The sequence below is a fragment of the Podarcis muralis genome, chromosome 5, assembly GCF_964188315.1.
Source record: "Podarcis muralis chromosome 5, rPodMur119.hap1.1, whole genome shotgun sequence".
Classification (NCBI taxonomy): Eukaryota; Metazoa; Chordata; class Lepidosauria; order Squamata; family Lacertidae; genus Podarcis; species Podarcis muralis.
The window spans coordinates 14119716-14143802 of record NC_135659.1 but is presented as its reverse complement, the minus strand read 5'-3'; the positions used below and the strand labels follow the sequence as shown (position 1 = coordinate 14143802).

The following is a 24087-nucleotide window of genomic DNA, read 5'->3' as shown; positions in this document are numbered from 1 at the left end:
CTTAGCAAACCAGCTCACTGGCTGCCATAGTATCCAGGTGCCATTAAGTTCTACTAACAGAGCACTTTGCTCTCAATCTGAACTTGGAAGTCTTCTGCCAAGGACATTCCATCTCAGGTTCGTTGGCTGCTAAAATAGGAGGCTGGTTCAAACAGCCAGCAGCTCCAAGTGATGGTTTCTGGGAATGTGCTGGGCCACTGTGGGCTGTGTGAGCTGGCCCAATGATCCTACGGTGGTTTCTTCCTATGCTGCTCAGTAGACACTGGGTGTCTGAGGTCACATAAGAAGTACCCCCATGTGACCTTGGTCTTCCAACATTAGAGTGGCAAAGAAAAGAGCCACAGTGCAGCAATCTCATTCCTGGTTAGCAACAACTCTCAGGTTTATTACTGGTTTAAGAAAGCTCTGCGAGTATCCAGAAATAAGAATGAGTTGCTTGACTTGCAGTTATTACAGACTAACAATATATACTAGAATGTGTAAATGCAGAGGCAGCCAGAAACATGTTTATAGACTTGCAGGGAGCAAATCTACCCTGCTTCCAGGCTGGCTGACCAACGTATGTGAAGCAGCAGCAGACTCAACTGACCTCTTTGGAGAGGCAACAGTCTTTGTCAGATGACGTGAAAGTTGTCTGAAGAATGTGGAGGGATATTTTTCTCGGCTGCCAGCTTAATCCGCCATCCCCATAGGACCTGACTTGATTTAGACAGCTCTACAGGTTGATGTGATGTGAGCTATGGTAATGAAGTAAACTTAAAAGGATTTTGCTTCCCAAATCGTGTGACGATACCTCAAGCATTTGGGGAACACCTCATGTTTCCCCTTTCAAGGAAGAAATTATTAGACTGGCCTAGTAATCAGTCTGCCCTGGACTATCTGCACACAAAATTTCAGGGTTTTGGGGTCAACATAAAGTACTCGTAACACCTACAAAATGCTTTAAAGGGGAAATCAAACCTACCTTATTATTAGTTAAAAAGCTATAGAGAGCCCAGACATCTTGAAAGCTACTGTTTGGCACTAAAACCCTGAAAAAGATAAGAACAAACAGTGGAAAACTCATTAAAGGATTTTAAACATGGATGACCCAATGACACAAGAACTTCAAGTCACTGCTTATACCGCATGAATGAGGTTCTTATTTAGTTATTTATTTGTTGCCTTTTCCCCCCTGACAGGGCTCTGGACAGCAACTTACAGATAAAAACACTTGATACAGATAAAACAATTGAAATACAGGCACCTTGCCTTGTGAAATACTAGTACCAATACATGAAAGTGGAGGTTCAGTTTTTGGAACTAGCTAACAGGTAGTTGCTAACAGCCAATGTGTACTTTTCAGATGCCTAGGATCAATACAAGCTAAAAGTACCAAGAAACTTATTTCAACACAGTGGCTCCAACAAACAAAAAGTGTGCAAACGGCAAAAACAACCCGAAAAAGAGCACAAAAACTGCAAAAATGGTATGAAAAGAGCGGGGGCGGGGAGATGGCTTGTAAGTGCTTCTGGTTTTTAAAAGTTTTTCAAGGGTTTGCAGGCGTTTAGAGGGTGTTAACGTGTTTTTAGATGGTGTTCCCCACTATTCACAATTTCATGGTTATCCGGGGACGTAACCCCCACATAAGTGGGAGTCACCTGTACGCCATTCAGCTCACATAAACTTACTGCCGAATTCCTGCTAGGATTTCGCTCACTGCCGCCATTAACTTCTGCAGACCGACAAAAGCGTCTTTCAAAGAGTCCATATTCTGAGTGGTGGTAGCCGTACTGAGGTCCAGCTTCTGGAAAAGTTCTAGACTAAGAAAAATAAAAGAATGAATTTTAAAACAGGCAAAGAACTACCTATTGTCCTAGACAGGAATGGGATGGGGAGGCAAGGATGGAGAGAGAGAGACAAACAAACAGACAGAATCAGAGGCAGGAAATCCTATCGCATGTATACTACTACTACTACTACTAATAATAATAATAATACTTTATTATTTATACCCCGCCCATCTGGCTGGGTCCCCCCAGCCACTCTGGGCAGCTTCCAACAAAACACTAAAATACAATAACCTATTAAACATTAAAAGCTTCCCTAAACAGGGCCGCCTTTAGATGTCTTCTAAAAGTTTGGTAGTTATTTTTCTCTTTGACATCTGGTGGGAGGGTGTTCCACAGGGCGGGTGCCACTACCGAGAAGGCCCTCTGCCTGGTTCCCTGTAACTTGGCTTCTTGCAGCGAGGGAATCGCCAGAAGGCCCTCGGAGCTGGACCTCAGTGTCCGGGCAGAACGATGGGGGTGGAGACGCTCCTTCAGATATACTGGACTGAGGTCTTTTAGGGCTTTACGGATTCTTTTTCAAAGGAGCTCACTGAAGCAAAGGCATTCTGTCTAATCCTATTCATAAATTCATAGTGAACAGGGGTATAGCTGCAGTGATAATAGGACTATTTCCTCAGAAAAGACACACCACCTTTTGCATTATGTTTCCATTGCAGAAGTTTTTAAACAACTACTGAGCTGTTTAAAATTCTCCTTCAGATGTACGCATTGCCATCTTCCAGTTTGCACTAACTTTTTTAAAAAAACTTTTGCCATCAAACCTTGTGGTAGACTGAAGCCCACTTGACAAATTATGTTTTTACAGTTTTCATTAAGGGCTTGTTCACAGATGTATTTGCAGTGACTGTATCAGATGACGGCATGCGTATATGAAGGAGTCACCACTGATGAACCAGTACAGCCAGAACTTCCAAATAATCTCTTCACTTCTCTGAACATAATTTTCTTGACAGCGGATTAAATTCACAAATTTGGCTGCCAGTCATCAAGCAGCATACAAGCACATCTGCACTAACCCTAGGATGCTTTACATTTTGCCTAAAAATAAGACAACCTTGATTTCAAGAAGAACACTCTCTTTTAGCTTTTATTACCTGAATAGGTTTATTGTGTTCCAGACGCTTTCAAGGACAGACCAGATTTCCACATGCCTGTTTCCTTGGGCTAAAGGCTTAGGTGACAAGGACGTATCTACATCCTGAGTGTGCTGGGTCAAAGCTACATCTTCCATTTGTTCACAAGCAGTAGTTCCTGAAGTAGATTTGAGGGTGTCTGGAGTATTTGGTCCAGCACCTGGCTGAATATTATGAAAATATAGCAAGCAAGCAGTAAATATACTGGATCTGATGTGCTAAAGCTGCAAGCTACCAGATTTTTTAAAGGAATGACACACTAAGACTGATATAACCACAGTAAAAATGAGATTTACTTCAAAACATTTCACTGACTTAAAGACATTTATATACCACCCTTCATACTTTGACCCAAAGTATTTCACAAGAACATCAGTGCGGGGAGGGCGGGGCTGTTTGGCTCTATGTCACCTTTAGCTAATGCAATGAAAGAGCAGATCAGAGCTCCTTGGAGATAGAAAGAACTTATAGCTAAAAGTTCCCCTTTCTTTATTCCTTTAGATAAAGTGCTGGAGAACCTATTCCTAACCAAGACCCAAGGGTGCTGTTTTATTTACCCTATTTTTCCGTCTATAAGATGCCCCTGTGTATAAGATGCCCCCTATTTTGGGGGACTCAGATTTAAGAAAATGGGGGGAGATGGCCCAGAGTATAAGACACCCCCTAATTTTCAACATTATTTTTTAGGGGGGAAACCTAATCTTATACACGGAAAAATACGGTACCTAAACTTTTTAATCTCGCTTTTCCCTGTAAAAAAACTCAAGTGGTTTATAACAATGCAGTTAATAATAAGCTCAATAAAAAAGCAAGCAGCATTTTCTCCTATCCTCACTCCTGGCTTTCAACTCCTCCCAGGCAGGGGCTGACCCTTATCCATTTCCCTTCAAGAAAAGGATAAAAGCAAACACATTTTGCTCAAAAGTTACATCTGAGATTTATTTTGACCATCTGTTCCACAGATGACATTGAAAGTGTATTTCAAGTTGCCATTAAAAAGAAGTTTTCTAACACAAGTAGCTTTTAGCCCTGGATGATGATGATGATGATGATAAATAAGCAACAGCAATCGGATACATGCATGTGCAGGTAAAAGGAATGACTTCTGTCAAAACTAAGCAGCTCTTACCTTGTCAATATTCTTGAGCAGTTTATTCACCTGAGCTAAAGCCTTGGAAAGGATACCATCATATTCTGATCTTGAGCTAAACTCCTCCAACAACATTTTAGATTCCTGGAGCACCTCATTCACTGTTGAGGGTTTAACCACAGAAGCTGAGAGAGATGGGGGGGGGGGATGTTAAGGAGGAAAAAGTTGAAAGAGGACAGGAAACAAAATACAACCATACCATAAGTAATCCTCAAATACAACCCAGTATATTTGCAATTTGAACTATCCAGGAATAACAACTGATAAGCAGTGCATTCAAAGGGTGCTCTCATCTTGCTACCATCTACCACTGACACACATCTCCTGAAGATCCTGGATCTAGCAGGGACTCACTACAATTCTGCATGACATGGGAGGTCACCAAAACCTTCTAGCATCATAGAACCACAGAAGAGAATATGCTGGTGGTCAATATGTACATATTTTTAATGGACCAACTACAGAGTGCTTTCAGGAACCTCAAAATACTTTTGGCATCATATAGGTGCACAAAAACTCTTGGGTGTAGCCCACAGATTAGCCACCCCTGCTATACACTGAACTCAAGAAACTTAGTTTTGAGTAAACATGTTTAAGATTGTATGAGATTGGCTTATACAAATGAATCCTATTATATTTTAGTAATTTGGGAGTGCTTGGGATTGCTAGAAACCTGTATCATAGCTCTGAAGGTTCCTTGGAGGAAGCCATGATAAACACATTTGAGGTTTTCAGTACTGATATGCCCTTTGGCGCAGGTTTTGGGATTTCAAATAGTTTCAAGGGTTAACATTTTCTTACCTTTACAGAGATGTTCATGTAGATATTCAATTGCTGAAAGAAAGTTTCTTGATATAACCATTCCAAAAACAGCCATCCAGTGTTTTTTGTAGCACTCCAACACCTTTGCCAATGTCCAGGGTGGGGGGTGATACACTACCTAAAAAAAGGCGGGGGGGGGAGTTCAAATATTAATCTCTGATATAATTTAGTGGTCAGGTTTCCATTTCTTGAAGTACGAATTATGTCAGACCTTACTGCTGATCACAGAGTTTCTGCAAGGATGGGAGAACTGGTGCATCAAGATGATACAGATTTTATTTCTGGTCAGCTTCACTGACAATAACCCATTAATGTGGTCTCCTGTATACTAATGTATTTTCTCCTTCTCAATCACTTGGTGGCTTTTGATACCATTGGTCACTGTGTCTTGCTGGACTGGCTCTCTGGGATGGGTAATAGGGGCACTGTTTTACAGTGATTCTACTCCTACCTATAGGGCTGTGTCCAGAAAAAAGAACTGAGGGATTAGGTTTCAGCTCCACCACGATCCTTGTAGTTTAGTGTGTCACAGGACATGATCCTCTCGCCAATGCTGTTTAACATCCATATGAAACCACTGCGAGTGTTCATTAAGTCTTGGGGTGTTATCTGTTTAATGATGATACATAGCTCTACTTTTCCATAGCGTCAGAGTCAGGGAAAGCAGAGTATGGTCTGGAATGCTGTCTGGATGCAGTGGTAGTTTGGCTGATGGACAATGAACTGAGCTTAAACCACGAGAAAACGGAAGCGCTGTGGGTAGGTGGTTCCCGTGTCTGGGAGACTGGTCAGTTGCCTGTTCTGAATGGGGTTGCACTCCCTCTGAAATGACAGGTTCGGGGTTTGGAGGTGCTCCTGGGTCCACCTTTGTCATTGGAGGCAGGTAGCCTCAGTGGCTAGAAATGCTTTTTATAGTATATATGTAAACCACAGCCATTCTTGGACAGAGATCGTCTGTCCACAGTGCACTGGCGACCTCAAGACTCGATCGCTGCAATGCACTCTATGTGGGACTATCCTCGAGCCTGGCGCAGAGGCTCTGGTTGGTGAAAAACACTAGGGCTAGACTGCTGATAGGGGCAGACTATCACTTGGTCATGCTGTGCAGATGCCTGATGATCGTCTTCCAAAGCAACTACTCTATTCCAAACTTAAAAATGGAAAGCGTAATGCTGGTGGTCAACGAAGGAGGTTTAAAGACGCTCTCAAGGCAAATCTTAAAAAGTGTAGTATAAACACTGACAACTGGGAAACACTGGCCTGCGAGCGCCCCAGTTGGAAAACAGCCTTTCCCAAAGGTGTCATGGGTTTTGAAGACACTCGAACTCAGGACGCAAGGGAAAAACATGCTAAGAGGAAGGCACGCTTTGGCAAGTCCACACTGTGATCAACTCCCGCCCGGAAACCAACGTCCCCACTATGGAAGGACGTGTGGATCCAGAATTGGCCTCCACAGTCACTGACTGACTCACTGTTAAAACCGTATTTATGGAAGACAATCTTACTCGGCTACGAGTGATCACCAAAGAAGAAAGAAGAAGCTACTTGGCGAAGTTCAAGGTTCTTGTATTAATTTACAAGGCCTTTAGCAACTTGGGTCCGACAAACCTCGAGGACTGCCTGGTTCATTGCATTCCTGCCTGATCAATCAGATCTTCTGGGAAGCTACTGTTAGTGATCCTCCAGAGCTCAGCTGCATGGCTCTTTATCTACCAAGAGCCAAATGTTCAGTACTGTGGTCTCAATTTTATGTAACTCCCTTCCAGTTGAGGTCCAGCAGCGGCAGAATACTATTTTATCACTGCGGGCATTTTTAATGAATTCTGGTTTTATAGTTTTAACTGATTTTTATCTTTCTTGTACCGCTTAGACACAATTGTAATTAAGCGGCAAATAAAATGTCAAAATACAAAAATAAAATTTGTACAATTTCTTAAAACTGTGGAATCTGTGTAAGAAATTCATTGTGTGAGGCAGCCACTGGCATGGTAGTCAGCAATGAGACTTCAACATAAGACAAGCGGATAGGTTTAAGGAACAGCACATTCACTGTGACTGTGCAAACTCTGAACCAACGGACTTCAAAGTGGGCTCAGACATTCAACAAACATTTATGAAGAGTGTACAGTCATACCTCGGGTTGAATATGCTTCATGTTGAGCGTGTTCGAGTTGCGCTCCGCGGCAACCCGGAAGTAACGGAGCGCGTTACTTCCGGGTTTCGCCGCTTGTGCATGCGCAGCTCAAAATGACGTCACACGCATGTGCAGAAGCGGCAAAAAGCGACGCACACGTGCGCATACGTGCCATTGCTAGTTACGTTTGCTTCTGGATGCGAATGGGGCTCAGGAACGGATCCCATTCACATCCCGAGGTACCACTGTATTCCAAAACTTCCTCAACTTTGCAAAGTTTCTTCTTAAGCAGATATTTGACTATTTGACAGGCCTAATCTGACCCGCAGGCTAGAGGCTCTGCACCCCTGCTTTAAAAGCATGTAAGAATACTTGAAGGTAATCACCTCTTCCCAAAGGTCTCCAAAAGCAATCTTCATTTCAGTTTCCAGTATACAAGATAAAACTTCTTGCAAGCATTCTTTAATGTCATCAACAATCGTTGGAAGAGGATCAGCAAATTTATCCCCAGCCTTCTGGGTTATCGTATCTGTTAAGCAAGCACAATGGATCTTAAATTCCTTGTTCACTTGAGGCTATAAAAGATCAAAACATTAAGTCCCATTAATAGTCTGCTTAGAATTCACTACACTTAACGAGATCTCTGATGCGACTATTGGCAGTCACTTCAAAAGGAGACTCCCCAAGTTCCCTGAAGAGTTTAATCAGAATCTTATTTCATCCAATATCTACCTGCTCATTTTAACTGGTCTGATAAAGAACTGTTGGCTCTTTTCTATGTAGTTCTATAGTTGAGAACGGCCAACATATCCTCTCCTTTAATCTTATAAAAGTTTCTATGTGGCACAGTAATAATAGAAATTATTTTTATTATTTTATTATTTTTATGCCACTCATCTGTGTGGGTCACCCCAGCCACTCTGGGCAGCTTCCAACAAAATATTAAAACACAAAAAACCCTTAAATATTAATAACCTCCCTGTACAAGGCTGCCTTCAGATGTCTTACAAAAGTCAGATAGATGTTTATTTCCTTGACATCTGATGAGAGGGCATTCCACAGGGTGGGCGCCACTACTGGGAAGGATCTTATGCCAATGAAGTTCAGTATTTCAGTCCTTCATACATCAGCTTAGCATTATTTATCTGTTAGAAGATTATTAGAACTACGTGAAATATTTAAAGTTATTGGAAATGTTTGTCATCGTCAGTCAGGTTCTCAAAGAGAATAAAAATGTTTGCAAACTACTATTTATCAGCTTTAGGCTGGGTGGCATTCAACTAAGTTTTACTCAGGATAGACCCACTGAAAAAAATGAACACAACCAAGTTAGGTCAGTTCATTTCAACAGGTCTACTGTGAGTAAAACCTACTTGACTACCACCCTCGTTTTCTGAGAATAAGCTCAGTTCAATTCAGTGGGTCTTGCTTCTGAGCAGATGTGTATAGGATTGCAGTATTATTTAACTTGTGTGGCCACTATGGTAATCCTAACACATCAAGAAAAACAAACCTCTTTCCGATTGGGACTGGCCGCTAGAAGCATCTTGAGTCAGCATTATGGTGTCTGTAGTCAGCTTCTGGAGTGCAGTAACAAAGTCTGCTTTGCTAAGTGCCTTAACTTCACTGACAAGGGCTTTGCTGCACAGGTTTTTATCATCCCTGTGAAAATAAAATTGTTTTCATTTTGCATTACTTGAGTGGCAAGTAGGAGAGGATTATTACGCCTTCTTCCATGGCAAAAGAGCCAACATCTGGTCCAATTCATTTATCTATGTCTGTTTAGAGCTATTTTAAAATATAACTTCTACAAAACTAGCATAGCAAAAATCTTGTTTTCAAAGTTAGGCATTTTTTTACACTCTAGTGGAGAGACTTGGCTTTCCAGACAGAGGCCACCTATTTTTGTACAGATTCCACAGAATTTGTGCATGAGCAGTTCTCAGCTATAGCCAGGCTCTGTTCTGAATACCTTTCATTTGTACAATTCGACTGCTTCTTCCCTCATTTGATATTACAAATGTTCTCACCAACCCTTTCTAAAAACAGGATGCAAACTTCTTGGATTTGTGTTATGAAAAGAAACATCATCTTCAGTTAAGCAGGGAATGCAAAATTCAATAGCACAGACAGAAGAAATGAGGCCTTAGGGAGAACCTCAAGGACTCAGATTTACATAATCACAAACACGTTTTTAAAAACAATGGTATGTAGCTGGGATTATCTTTTCTGCATTTTTTTTTTGTTTTTAAAATTACAGCATAATGGTTGTGGATTCTTATCAAATTTAGCTCTCTAGTTGGACAGAACTTACGTCATCAGTACAATTTCAGCTTGAGGAAAGAGGTTCTGGTACTGCAGGCAGCACTGCAACACACGATCATCATTGTTCTCAACACAGGAACCACCTGTAAATTTGGCAAAAGCAAGTTAGCATATCATGCTTTAAGAGAACTTGAATGAATAGCATTTACACATCATTGTTAAAGCAGGCAAAGGAGACACCTGGCGGCTCTCACTTACTTGCTGTCGAAGCACAGGCAATATATTTAACTTGCTCTGGAAATGTAGGCTATGTTCAAATGCTACACAATTCCCTCCACAGAAGATTTTTGGGTCTGTGAGAGGAGGAAACAGCAGTCCCATTGCACCAGTGACACTACTCGCATGGAGCATTGGACACAAACCGTTATGTCATCCAATCACATTAAGCAACTTGCAGCCCAAAGATTTCCAGGAGAGAATAAAACCAAGTGATTAAAAAACAGACTGCATATAAACAGTAGTTCCAAACAGTATCACCACAGTATTTTCAAAGGCCTGAATATTTTTTTACATTTTCTAAAAGGGTTATTCCATCCACAAAAGATGTCAACTGTCTTAACCAGGCTACAGGGCGAATTCTGCTAGTATCCACCAGCTCTAACACAACTTACGTGTTTGCTGAGAAGCAAGTTGCATAGATTGACCCCACAACCTTGGATCTTGGTTTTTCAGGCAAGTGTAGATGAAGTGAACTGCAGGGATTGCTTTTTGCCCAACCTTTGCCAATATTTTCCCTCTTTTTAAGTTATCCAGCTCTTGCAAAACGACCCAGGGAATGACAAGCACAAATCTGCCAACTCCTAAACAGGAGAAAAATAGCTTACGTGTTATTAATTTATGGTAGTTCTTCAAAACGCTGTACATCTTTTATCCGTGATTAAAAAACTAATTCAGCTCGTTGTTGGATATTCTGCCAGTGGATCTGCATAGCACTGACCACATTTAACAGAATCAGGACATATGCATCTGATAGGGAAAGTGTAGCCTTTGGGCAAGGTAAAATTTGATCTGTATTTTCCACAGCTGGGGCTCCTGATGAGATTAGCTTTTTCTCTTTCCCACCTCCTCTGGTATTGTACCTAAATCTTGTGCCTGGTAAAGGCATGAGCCAAAAGGTTCATCCTGTGACTCTCAGTCAAAGGTGAACAGCCAGAGCACAAGATATTGGCCAATATTGTGTCAATTTGTTGTGTGATGGAGTGGGCCAATGTTCTGGTGGAAAAGGAGAGCATAGCTGCTGGTTGGGTACAACCACCTGAGTCTGTGAAGACCTTCAGAGACACCTTGGGTGTGAGGTTGATGTTTGTAACTGCCGACAATGCTGACTGGCTATTTTTCAGGAGCTGAGGTTGTGAAATACTGTGCACGCTACATTTATGTAGTTGTGAGTGAATCAACGAAAGTAGTTTTCTACTCCACCAAGGTGAGAGCTATTCAGGTTTAAAAGCAGATCCTTTTTCAGGTGTGAGAGGTGAGTATTTAATAGTCTAGTGGGTATGGAGCATGATACCATTAGTGCTTCAGAGATGGCGATAGTATCTTACATGTATATGTTTGGCTGTGAACCTCATGTGGGCTGTAATATTGTTGTGTATAATTTTATGTGATTTATGTGAGTGGTTGGTTGACAGAGATGTTTGAGGCAATTGATTACTGTCATGGTCATACAGAAAGGATGGCAAGTGAGTCTGGGTGAGTGGCATAACGTGCCTTACTTTGGTTGAAAGTTTGCACTATAGTGCCTCGTAATGCACTCTGCCTTTATGATGATATTGTGCTTCATATATTGATTTTGTTTATGTATTTGTTTCATTTTTGTGAAAATCATTTGGCGTGTACTTATTATGTTTATATACATTTATGTATTCTAAACCACGTCAAGATCTTCAGATAGTAAATAGTTTATAAATGGAAATGGAATTAATAAATCCACACACACCTGGGATATCTGTATTCTTCAAAGACTTGATGAATTCCAGATGGCTGATCATTATATTAGTATCAATCACAATCAAACTATTCAGGCCAGAAAGAGTTCCTGTTACAAAAGAAGAAACACACAGAGAGAAATTCTGTTATTTGGATTCTGTATTGATTTATTTCCCTGTTTATTGCCTTGCTACGGAAGAGAAATCAAAAATACTTGATGCATATAAACTTACTAGCAGACATATTTGATTCATCATCTGGAAGATCTATCTCCATGTTGGTCAGCTCTCCACAAGTCTGAACCACAGGCAAAGCCATCGTTTTGTCAATGCGAGCAGCATGCAGTTCTTCTACAATCTGCATCTATGGAAAATAGCAATATAAACTTGAAATCAAGCCTGGCACTGGGAGTTTAAGTCACTGGGCACCAACTAAGGCTCACGCCCCACTCCCAGAATTACACCTTCTTGCATATTCCTTGGCCGCTGAGAATGCTCAGTCCTTGAGGGCTACGTTTGGGTTCCTTCTCTTGGTTATTGTTGTTCCTGGGACTTTTTTCTTAACGTGGGGTTTCCCCAAGTCCGATGACCCTGCATTTTTGGATGGGGCCATTTTGGCTGCATGAGGGAGGATTCATGCTTAGAGAGTGAATCACAGAATTGTAAAGTTGGAAGGGACCATGAGAGTCCATGTAGTCCAACCCCCTGCGATACAGGAATCTTTTTGCCCAACATGGGGCATGAACCCACAACCCTAAGATTAAGAGTACCATGCTCTACCGACTGAGCTTTGTAATTATTATATAGGAAGACTCAAGATTTACCCACCCTGGAAGAATGGCAGACGCAACTGATAGACTATATGGAATTGGCAGAAATGACTGGCAGAATCCGAGACCTGGGAGAAGAGCTGGTGGAAGAGGACTGGAAGAAATTTAAAGACTACTTGCAAAAGCATTGTAAATTGTATGAATGCTAGAATGATGCGGGATATAAAGAAAATGTGGTATTAGTGATATAGTTAAAGGATGTATGCAAAAAAGATTAACAGAACAAAGGGGAAGTTAGAACAACATTATGTCAAACTTAAACAAAATGAAAAAATGGGTAAAAATTGGAGACTTAATAGTGGAAATGTATAATATGAAATAAGATTTGAAAGAAGGTGAGGTATTGCTGAATAAGATTTTGTAAAAGGGAACGCAGAAAAGGGAGATGCGAGGGAGTCCGGAAAGAGGGTCATGAGAATAATATATAAGAAATTGGTTTTCTTCTTCTTTAGGTTTGTTTATATATTTTTTATTCTGTTTTTTTGTTGGGTTTTTTCTTTTTACTGTGTTTTTCTTTTTGATTCTCGAGTGGTGGTTTTTTCTTTTTTCTTATTTTGTATTGTGAAGCTTATTTTGTATTGTGAAGCTGATAGAATGATCTCGATACGAATCCAAGGCAGACCTTTTAACATCACAGTAATCCAAATTTATGCACCAACTACTGGTGCTGAAGAAACTGAAATTGACCAATTCTATGAAGACTTACAACACCTTATAGAAGTGACACCAAAGAAGGATGTTCTTCTCATTATAGGGGATTGGAATGCTAAAGTAGGGAGGCAAGAGATAAAAGGAACAACTGGCAAGTTTGGCCTTGGAGATCAAAACGAAGCAGGGCAAAGGCTAATAGAGTTCTGTCAAGAGAACAAGCTGGTCATCACAAACACGCTTTTCCAACAACACAAGAGACGACTCTACACATGGACATCACCAGATGGGCAGCATCGAAATCAGATTGATTATATTCTCTGCAGCCAAAGATGGAGAAGCTCTATACAGTCAGCAAAAACAAGACCTGGAGCTGACTGTGGCTCAGATCATCAGCTTCTTATAGCAAAATTCAAGCTTAAACTGAAGAAAGTAGGAAAAACCACTGGGCCGGTAAGATACAATCTAAACCAAATCCCTTATGAATACACAGTGGAAGTGAGGAACAGGTTTAAGGATTTAGATTTGGTGGACAGAGTGCCTGAAGAACTATGGATGGAGGCTCGTAACATTGTACAGGAGGCAGCAACGAAAACCATCCCAATGAAAAGGAAATGCAAGAAAGCAAAGTGGCTGTCCAACGAGGCCTTACAAATAGCGGAGGAGAGAAGGCAAGCAAAATGCGAGGGAGATAGTGAAAGATACAGGAGATTGAATGCAGATTTCCAAAGAATAGCAAGGAGAGACAAGAAGGCCTTCTTAAACGAGCAATGCAAACAAATAGAGGAAAACAACAGAATGGGAAGAACCAGAGATCTGTTCAAGAAAATTGGAGATATGAAAGGAACATTTCGTACAAAGATTACCATAATAAAGGACAAAAGTGGTAAGGACCTAACAGAAGCAGAAGACATCAAGAAGAGGTGGCAAGAATACACAGAAGAATTATACCAGAAAGATATGGATGTCTCGTACACCCCAGGTAGTATGGTTGCTGACCTTGAGCCAGACATCCTGGAGAGTGAAGTCAAATGGGCCTTAGAAAGCACTGCAAATAACAAGGCCAGTGGAAGTGATGGTATTCCAGCTGAACTATTTAAAATTTTAAAAGATGATGCTGTTAAGGTGCTACACTCAATATGCCAGCAAATTTGGAAAACTCAGCAGTGGCCAGAAGATTGGAGAAGATCAGTCTACATCCCAGTCCCAAAGAAGGGTAGTGCCAAAGAATGCTCCAACTACCGCACAATTGCACTCATTTCACACGCTAGCAAGGTTATGCTTAAAATTCTACAAGGAAGGCTTAAGCAGTATGTGGATCGAGAACTCCCAGAAGTGCAAGCTGGATTTAGAAGAGGCAGAGGAACCAGAGACCAAATTGCAAACATGCGCTGGATTATGGAGAAAGCTAGAGAGTTCCAGAAAGACATCTACTTCTGCTTCATTGACTATGCAAAAGCCTTTGACTGTGTCGACCACAGCAAACTATGGCAAGTTCTTAAAGAAATGGGAGTGCCTGATCACCTCATCTGTCTCCTGAGAAATCTCTATGTGGGACAAGAAGCTACAGTTAGAACTGGATATGGAACAACTGATTGGTTCAAAATTGGGAAAGGAGTACGACAAGGCTGTATTTTGTCTCCCTGCTTATTTAATTTATATGCAGAATACATCATGCGAAAGGCTGGGCTGGATGAATCCCAAGCTGGAATTAAGATTGCCGGAAGAAATATCAACAACCTCAGATATGCAGATGACACAACCTTGATGGCAGAAAGTGAGGAGGAATTAAAGAACCTTTTAATGAGGGTGAAAGAGGAGAGCGCAAAATATGGTCTGAAGCTCAACATCAAAAAAACGAAGATCATGGCCACTGGTCCCATCACCTCCTGGCAAATAGAAGGGGAAGAAATGGAGGCAGTGAGAGATTTTACTTTCTTGGGCTCCATGATCACTGCAGATGGTGACAGCAGCCACAAAATTAAAAGACGCCTCCTTCTTGGGAGAAGGGCAATGACAGGCCTAGACAGCATCTTGAGAAGTAGAGACGTCACCTTGCCAACAAAGGTCCGTATAGTTAAAGCCATGGTTTTCCCAGTAGTGATGTATGGAAGTGAGAGCTGGACCATAAAGAAGGCTGATCGCCGAAGAATTGATGCTTTTGAATTATGGTGCTGGAGAAGACTCTTGAGAGTCCCATGGACTGCAAGAAGATCAAACACATCCATTCTTAAGGAAATCAGCCCTGAGTGCTCACTGGAAGGACAGATCCTGAAGCTGAGGCTCCAGTACTTTGGCCACCTCATGAGAAGAGAAGACTCCCTGGAGAAGACCCTGATGCTGGGAAAGATGGAGGGCACAAGGAGAAGGGGGCGACAGAGGACGAGATGGTTGGATAGTGTTTTCGAGGTTACCAGCATGAGTCTGACCAAACTGCGGGAAGTAGTGGAGGACAGAGGTGCCTGGCGTGCTCTGGTCCATGGGGTCACGAAGAGTCGGACACGACTAAACGACTAAACGACAACAACATTGTGAAGCTTGTTTTATTGTTTGAAACTCTAATAAATATCTTTTTTTAAAAAAAATATTATATAGCACAGACTTGCTTGTGCTTCTTGACAAGTTATGGAGCCAATCGTAAAGCAAAAGGCAATGTGTGTGGTGCAAGAATCGCAGCTAGGGAATGCTAAAGTGCACCTGCTAGGTTACATAACCACTAACCTCTTGGTCTGTGTCAGTACTTTCAGTAGCTTCACAGGAAGAAGAGTGGCACGAGGCTTCAGAGCTCTGTAACAGAAATTAATCACTTCAGGTATCTGTACTGTATCAAAAGCTTTGCACTAAGAGAAAGCCCGAGTAAATATTATTGGCAGGGTTGGAAGTTTATTGGGAGATGGAAGTCATTTCAAGAGGGGAGGAGAAGCGAATGAGAGTGCACCACAACGGATGTGTGCACACATGCACACGCACACACAGTTTCTAGAGAACACAAAAAAGGCTAAAGAAAATTCCCCGAGGCTTAGACATGAACAGGTTGCTTCCTTGTAACCACAGTTCTTTGAGTGGTTATCTGAGCAGCAAGATACACTGAATTTGTCTATGCAGAACACTATTTCAGAAACTTCTTGGGTTTAGCTGAACCTGTGGCCCCTGCCCCAGAGCAGCGAACCCTTGCTCAGGGTCAAGGCCAAGACCCTCTCCTCAGTTAGAGACACTGCAAGTGCAAACTATGAGCTAGGCTGCAGTGAGAAAGAAGGGCAAGTTTTGTGGCTGCACAGATGTCCCACTTGAAGTGCAAACTATGAGCTAGGCTGCAGTGAGAAAGAAGGGCAAGTTTTGTGGCTGCACAGATGTCCCACTTGAAGGACTATGGCTGCACGTGAGCAATTGGCTCTTCTTCATGGTACAGTCAAGCACACGGGAGAGTAACAAGCTAGCAAACCAGGAGGTGGAAGAGCGCATATCCCCAAAAGGTTATGTGACAGATGTCACAGACAGTCATAAGATTATAAATTTGTGCCTCCTTGACGGGGGCGTAAAACTGCACTGGTACATGAGAAGATACAATGTCCTTGTCACAGAGGGCAGGAGCTGACAGCACCTGACAACACAATTGTACATTGTGAGTCAAATGTAGAGAAGCTCCAGGGAGGCTGGAGTTGGTGTGATTGTAAGGTGAGAGCAAATCCAGCAAGCAAATGCCATGAGGAGACCCTTGGAATTCAAAGTGATCTTTATACAATGGTCTAGTAAGGATCAACACTAGGGTTATAACTATTTTACAGCCTCATGTTCCTGAAGCTTAGTTAAACGAACCTTTGCCTAAAAGCAAAGGAATGAACTGTCATTTCCAAATCTTTTGAAAAAGGGCCACCCCAAAAATCAATTAATCCGATTTTTGTATATATAACTGTGTAATGTATTATGTAATAGGCATAACATGTATTACAACACAGTAAAATAGAGCTTGCAAATTTTCTAATACTTGTACAATGTTTTGTACATTGTACATCACTTCTTATTGCTTAAAATAAATTGAGGTTGCAGTTTGCCTTTGTTTCTGCTGCAAGCATCATAAGGTTCCTACATCACTTTGACTGCACGTTCTGCACACCGATTACTTCTTGGTATCTGGAGTAGCCCACAGTCTATATCCTCAAAGTTCACCTTTTCTGAGAGGTCTTTGGGTTAACTGATTTAATTCTCATTCCCCGACTACAACAATGCACAAGTACATGCAATTTCCACAATCATCCTTTGATACTATTGTTTTTAACACTGTAAGATTTAAGATCCTTCAGGGTCTTTCTATCAAGAGCAAGGGTCGACAATGAGCGGCCCACGAAGACTGTTTTACCGGCCCACGAGCCACCCCCGAACTGAGCCACCCGGCGAGTACCCCGCACACTGCGCTAAACCGGCACAGCGCTGTGCAGGGATTCGCTGAGCAGTGCCAGAAATTGCGTCTGCACATGTCCAGACACTGAAAATCACTTCTGTGCAGGCGATTTCCAGTACCGTGCTGCGCCAGTCTGGCCCACGAACAATCTCCGTGGGAGTGATCCAGCCCATGACCGGTAAACCTTGCCGACCCCCGATCAAGAGCTACCTTTTTTGTTTATGAAGTGAAGTAACACACCACATACGTTGATAGCAATGACTGTTTTCAGATGTGATCAAAGCTTTTGCTTCAGTTGTGATTTAAATCAGAGTCCAAACCCTAAACTGCACATAATCTTAATTACAGTTCATGGAAACAAACCCACTTCATAAGCTATGGTTTGATTGGCCATATGTGCAGGTTTGGATGGCATAGCAAATTGTGATTAAGCAAAAGCAAAAGCATCTGAACCCTTGTTTATGGCGACTCTGAAGGAGATAGGCGAAGGAGGGAGGTCCAAATTCAAGTGGCTCACTCTTATAATGCTAAAATATGGTTTAAGAGTTATCTCAGAATCATTCCAGTGTCTAAATTAAATAAGCTATTTGCTGGGGAAGTTATAAAAACCACTACTGTTGCTGCACAACGAAAAAATACCACCTCAATTATCATAGCAAACTTTTAACAGCTTTACCTGACTCATCTGAAATGCTGCAGGCTCAAATCTATCCCCTTGGGTCCTTGCATTACCAATATTCTTGTGGGATTCATGATAAAATTGTTCTTTCTGTTTATATTCTCTCTGGTGATATAGTTTACGCAAGTGGTGCAAGGGTGAAAGTTTCATTCCTTTGTCGGTTTTGCGAGGTAGTTCTAATGAAGCATGTTTGGCTCCTTCAGGAGTGTGCACAGAGGATTGCCAAGATGGTAGTTTAGTGCCTGATAAGCTAAAGGATGAAAAGGTGGGATGTGACTTTTTTGAACTTTTCTGTGAAGTTTCCTTGAACTCCAGCACACGTTTTACAGTTTCTTTTAATCTGGCACATTCCGCCTCTACCTTCTTTTTCTTCTTTTGGCTGTTAAGTATCCTCAAATCGTGCAATTCCCTTTTCCCTCTTTTCACATCAGGATCACTGCACATCTCTTTGTTGGAGCCCTCCTTCCGAGGGAAGGCTGCTGCAGAATCCAGACTGCTTGTCTTTCCTCCACGTTCAGCTTTATTTTTAAAATGCATGGTGACCTTTTCACGCTCTTCAATAGGCCTTATAGTACCACAGACAAGATGGATATCTTTGGAAGCCTCTTTTTGTGTAACTTTAGTAGTATCTTTGAGATCCAGACTCTTTTTTCTTTTCGTGTATCCAGCACTATCATCTGACCTACGGAAGGATCAGCAAGAGAAAACTATTACCGTACAAAGAAATTTGACAGTGGAAGTTTCGTACAGAAACAGTGCAGTTTCTTACAGAACAAATTCAAGGTTTAGCTCAGTGGGAAAATGCTGAAAGAGAATTAGATTATTACTTGTGTACTAGAAAATGTGACAGACAATATAAAAAGTTTAAACTTATTTTTACACCAGGTTAAAGTAGAGAAGCTGATCCTTCTCCACCTTTAATTCTGAGCAAAACAAACAGCAGCCATGAATAACTATGGGCATCCCCATCCATTTCAAGCAGTAAATACAGACAGTTTTTAATGTGATGAGGAAGATCATTGCAAAGCAGATGAAGGTCTGCAATCAGACGTTTAGCTCCATCATCCAAAGGCATAGTGTGGAGGGTGCTGTGGCTCCGGGAGCAATTTTGCGCCCTCAAAGCAGGCTCCTTCATCGGAGCCTGGCTCTGCGCCAGAAGGAGCTGTGCCTTGGCTGTGGCGCTTGTGCCGGGAACAGCTCCGCCCCCGGGTCAAGCCTGACCCAGGGGAGGAGAGCAGGTGAGTGGACGGCAGCGCTGCCGCCCACTCTCCTTGGCTGCGGCGCAACTTGCGCCCGGCGGAAGCAGTAGCTCTGCCACCAGGTCACTTCTAGCCCGGCAGCAGAGAGCAGTCCTCCTTGGCGGTGAGGTGGAAGGAGCCAGGGTGCGCCCGCCCTGGGCAGTGTGGGTATACGCTCCGCCGCTGCCATCAGCCCAGACTAATTTAGCCATTTAACACCTTCACTGAGGTTTTGAGGCATGCGAGTCATAAATCAAACTAAAAAATGATTAATTGCTAATATAAGCATCAGTTAAGAGGGGTTACATCCACTGCAGCCATAAGTCTCATCAGTGAAAGGATTTCTGCTTCTGCGATGGGACTTCCCCCCTCTTCCAAATCTGTTCTGAGGAAGTTTGTGGGGCAAAGGGAGATGAGAAAAATCCCTTGCACAAGAAGAAATCCTTGCACTGATGGGATAATTACTTAGGGGCACACTGGATACAAGCAAGACGTTGAAACTGTTATGGCAGATTGAAGACAAGAGTTGCCATTATTCTAACAGGAACAAAGAAAGATAAGGATAACAGGACTAAAACGCAAAGTTTAACTTCACACTTAGAAGCTTAAAAGCCTAACTTTAAATGAACATTCCATGGTTAAAATACACCCCCCCCCAATATTATACTAGAAATTAAGCAATAACAATTAATACGAAAAGGATGCACTGAAAGAGGTTTCCTGCTGAACTGAAAGACTGAGAAACAGGCTTACGGAAGCTATTTAGTAGTTATCAATTTGCAACTAAACTAATTAAACCTTGCTTCACATCCATTAACTCCCATATACAGTGGAGGCTTTTCCATTTTCCTTCAACCTTGCAGAGAAAACATTTGGTCAGTTCGGGAGTCAAAATGGTTTCAGGGCTGTTTTCCTGTGCTGCTTCAGACAAATGGTTTATATATTTATGTACGTGTCTGCTTGGTACATTTATGAACATTTATTACATATATGACTTTAATTTTTTTATTTCAGCACCCAACTTCATCAGCTGTCACCCATAGAACTTCTCTTGGAAGAGGCGCTTTGAAGTAGGGCTCTTAAGAGCATGAGGGTGACACAGGAAGTGTCATACAGAAAAAGGTGCCCTCCTTTCATCCACAAGCTCCTCTGCAACAAACTACACATTTAGTCTTTTATAAAGCTAATGGAAAAAACCCATCAAAATGGTAGTTACATAGAAGCAGTGCTTTTTCCCCCTTAAAAAAAGTGTTTAGGGATATTCTCATTTTGACTCAAGAAAATCACCATTTTATAGTTCAAATCCGGGGGAAATGAAAACAGTAAATGGAAAAAAGTACAAAGATTCACAAAATGTTTAGGGGTATGCGTACCCCCCCAGAAAATAAGCACTGCATAGAAGGAACTGGTTCTTCATTTGCTGTTCTGAAATTGCTTAGCATTTCCCTATACCAGGGGTCTGCAACCTTTAAGATAAAAAGAGCCACTTGGACCCGTTTCCGAAGGAAAAACAACTGGGAGCCGCAAAACCATTGCGACATTTAAAGCATGCGCACCGCTGCCCTCCGATCTGACAGCGGGCGGGAAGGTGACGTCGGGACGGTGCATGACTAACGCACGCACCGCCCCCATGCGACGTCACAGCCAGTACAGCGCCCGCCACAGTGGGGAGTGTCAGGGCGCACAATGCGCCTCCTCCCCTCGCTAGTATCTGCCCCGGAGCCGCGGCAAAGGTGTAAAAGAGCCACATGCGGCTCCAGAGCCGCGGTTTGCAGACCCCTGCCCTATACTAATAATTGATCCAATATTATACCGTAAAGCAGGAACTTAGAATAGAAGCATTGCATCTCCTTCCCTCTAACTGGTTCACCTGTGGTACAGCACGGAAGGAACAAGATTGACTAATCTGGAGCCTGGAGGAGAATTTTATTTTTGGAATGATATGTGTTAGTTGAATATTGTCTCAACTACAGTGGTGCCTCAGGTTACATACGCTTCAGGTTACAGACTCCGCTAACCCAGAAATAGTGTCTCGGGTTAAAAACTTTGCTTCAGGATGAGAACAGAAATCGGACCGCGACGGCGCGGCCGCAGCGGGAGGCCCCATTAACTAAAGTGGTGCTTCAGGTTAAGAACAGTTTCAGGTTAAGAACAGAGCTCCAGAACGAATTAAGTTATTAACATGAGGTACCACTGTATTATAAAAAGAAACCAGAACTTCAAAGACTAATATGTTATATCTGTACCTGGCAATTCCTATGGTCATATGAGAAGTGTCACTTTCAGCCATAGTAACACCAATGCATTATTACTGAATGAGCTGCAAAGGACAAGGCCATTGCAGATTAGAGTCTATGTGTAGAAAATATGGATAAGCTGCCCATGCAGAAATTTAAGTCCTGCTGGGATTGTGAGCCAGGTAGTTATATCTCAGTTCTTCCAATATTAACCACTTGGGACATTTAAATCATGGTGAAAGAATAGCAGCTGGTGGAAAGGACTATAGTTTTGTATTTTACAATAGTTTCAAAAATAAAAAACCTAAATATTGTCATAATATGCAATTACTGTAGAGTGTTTTCCATTCTCTAGACTGAGTGGCAGCTTTTAAAATAATCTTTAAATTTGATGTTAATATGTTTTATCTTTTTTTTAAAGCTGCCTTTAGCAATACAGGGCATAAATTTAATTGGTGAAAAGCCAGACAATATGCTTTCATTTTTAATTTACCAAGACCTCAAATGAATGAACAGATTTCACACAGTGTTGTTCCCCACCACCCACACAGACTAATTTACTTTCTGAAGCTGCAGTTCAATAAAAACGTATCTGGGAATAAGTCCCACTGAACTTAATGGGGCTTTCTTCGGATTAAATAAGTATAGGATTGCACTATGAATCCACAAGAAATAGCAATTATTTTTTCAGAATAAGCATAAATATTTTTAAATGAGTGCCTTTAATTCCAAGTAACAATTTACCCTTTACTCGTTGGCTGCTCTTTTGCATGATGACTCCTAATTTCTGCCTTTTTGTGACTCTGAAAGAGTTAAAAAAAAGTCTACATTATTATTTATACATTAAATTGATATCCCGCCCTTCCTCCAAAAGAAGCTCAGGTTGGTAATTAGCCTCCAATTAAATACAGAGCAGTGTCCCAGACTTTCACAAGGTAACACAGCAGCTACAGTGCATGGGCATTTTCTGATTAAAGAAATATATTAAGCTATCAGGATGGAATTAAAGCATGCATCATCCCATCTTATATTTAACATTATAAATACAGCTGAACAGAGTCTATAGTCATAGAGCAATTGAAATACTTAAGCCAAGGAAAATTTAAGCAAATCAAAAGGCAACAGACAAACTTCTAATACACCACTCTAATAAAAGTGATTGTAATGCTTTCTTCTCCAAATCTCCAAGTCTCACCTTTTCACTTCTATGTGAAGATGAGCTAGATGATTGGTGTGATTGCTTTTCACTGGAAGTCTTGGAATAAGAATGCTAAAACACAAAATGAAATAGGGAAAAAAATTACTGAGGCCCCCCCGGAAATCTACCTTGTCTACGCGAACAAACAGAAAGATGCAGTGACAAATTTGAATTGTTTTATGTAACTATGATTTAACTTTTTCTTTTTGGGTTTAAGATCTCTCTTTCTCAATCACACACATATACACTGAGTTAATGTTTTGAAAGGACACTTCTCTTAGACACCCCATAAACATACATACTGAATTAATTATGCACATCAAGAGGGTATACATCCTCCTACAGGTCTTGTTTTTCCACCAACCGACTCCTGGAAACACGTAGGGTGGACAAGAATCATAGCCAAAAAAAATTAAGTTCGGCTAGGAAATACAGTGCTTCCTTTCCTTCCTTGTCTCTCACACACAGCCATACAAACCTCAACAACAGATTGTGATTAAGCAGGAGAGACCTTAACCATGTCCCAGGTTTGAAGGACACACTGTCATATCTTGCTTAGCTGCTATTCTGCACTGAACTAAAACACAGAGATAAACAAAGCCAATACTCTAGCTTACCATTTTGTGCAAAAAGGGCCATTATGTGAATACAAACTTATTTCCACTCTACATTTGCACCTCCACAGACTTTCCTACCTTGGTATCTGAAATATCCTCCTTTTTGCTGGATTTCTTTTTGCGTTTTTTGTACATGTTCAAGTTTCAAATGTTCAAGTTTCAAAATCTAAAAAGAGAGAAAGGCAATATAACCTTATTTCCAAATGCATTTTACATTTCCCCCCTCTTGTTGCTTTGGGTAGTAGATGAGGCCAGGGTTTTATTTCCCCTTGTTTCTGGAGTCTGGGGTTTTCTCTGGGCCACACTTTCAGAATTAAAATTTGCTTGTGCCACATTGGATTTTTTGTTGATAAGAAATACATTGGAAAACAAAAAGAAGCAATTCCTGGCAGTGCTTGATTTATAACACAGAACACTACTACTTTATAGCATGATCATGGGGCTTCCAGAAAGTATAAAACAATGCAGCCACATAAGAACATGAATCATTCCCTAATTATAAACAAGCCTCTTCCGTATGTACCTTAAGTATGTACACAAACTCAATGACAGGTGTGAGTTTGATTTGCCATCTAATCTCATTTATACTGGGACTAATTTGAGGCAAACAAACTCATCCAAACATTTTGAAAAACTGTCTATCCCTATTCTGCAAATAACATATATACATACATACATTTCAGTGATGTATAGTGTGTGTGTGTGTGTGGTTTTTTCTGGGGAGACGTATACCACTAAACATTTTATTATTTTTGTACTTTTGTCCATTAACTGTATTTATTTTCCCCGATTTATACTATAAAATGGTGATTTTCTTGAGTCAAAATGAGAGGACCCCTAAACATTTTTCTCAAGAAAAAAAAGCACTGCATACACTATACATCACTGAAATGTTTAAATATTTCTTTGATTGTCCT

At 41.4% G+C, this 24087-nt stretch overlaps 1 protein-coding gene across 9 annotated transcripts in view; it reads right to left on the bottom strand.

Moving 5' to 3' along the window:
- The window catches only part of SWT1 (SWT1 RNA endoribonuclease homolog), a 33521-nt gene that overhangs the window by 7800 nt on the left and 1634 nt on the right, over window positions 1-24087 (bottom strand). For 7 of the 9 annotated variants that reach the window (XM_077928312.1, XM_077928309.1, XM_077928310.1 and 4 more), the window contains exons 2-17: window positions 23249-23336; window positions 22551-22625; window positions 22100-22158; window positions 17878-18562; window positions 15524-15589; window positions 11559-11688; window positions 11336-11434; window positions 10008-10196; window positions 9386-9479; window positions 8585-8733; window positions 7458-7600; window positions 4917-5055; window positions 4095-4240; window positions 2927-3129; window positions 1671-1802; window positions 965-1031 (exon numbers count right to left, since the gene is read on the bottom strand). In XM_077928312.1, coding sequence (XP_077784438.1) covers window positions 965-1031; window positions 1671-1802; window positions 2927-3129; window positions 4095-4240; window positions 4917-5055; window positions 7458-7600; window positions 8585-8733; window positions 9386-9479; window positions 10008-10196; window positions 11336-11434; window positions 11559-11688; window positions 15524-15589; window positions 17878-18562; window positions 22100-22158; window positions 22551-22625; window positions 23249-23305 — 2433 coding nt within the window. In that variant the 5' untranslated portion in view covers window positions 23306-23336. The remainder of the gene's footprint in view (window positions 1-964; window positions 1032-1670; window positions 1803-2926; window positions 3130-4094; window positions 4241-4916; window positions 5056-7457; window positions 7601-8584; window positions 8734-9385; window positions 9480-10007; window positions 10197-11335; window positions 11435-11558; window positions 11689-15523; window positions 15590-17877; window positions 18563-22099; window positions 22159-22550; window positions 22626-23248; window positions 23337-24087) is intronic. The other 2 variants (XR_013392847.1, XM_077928314.1) reach the window with 2 other exon arrangements.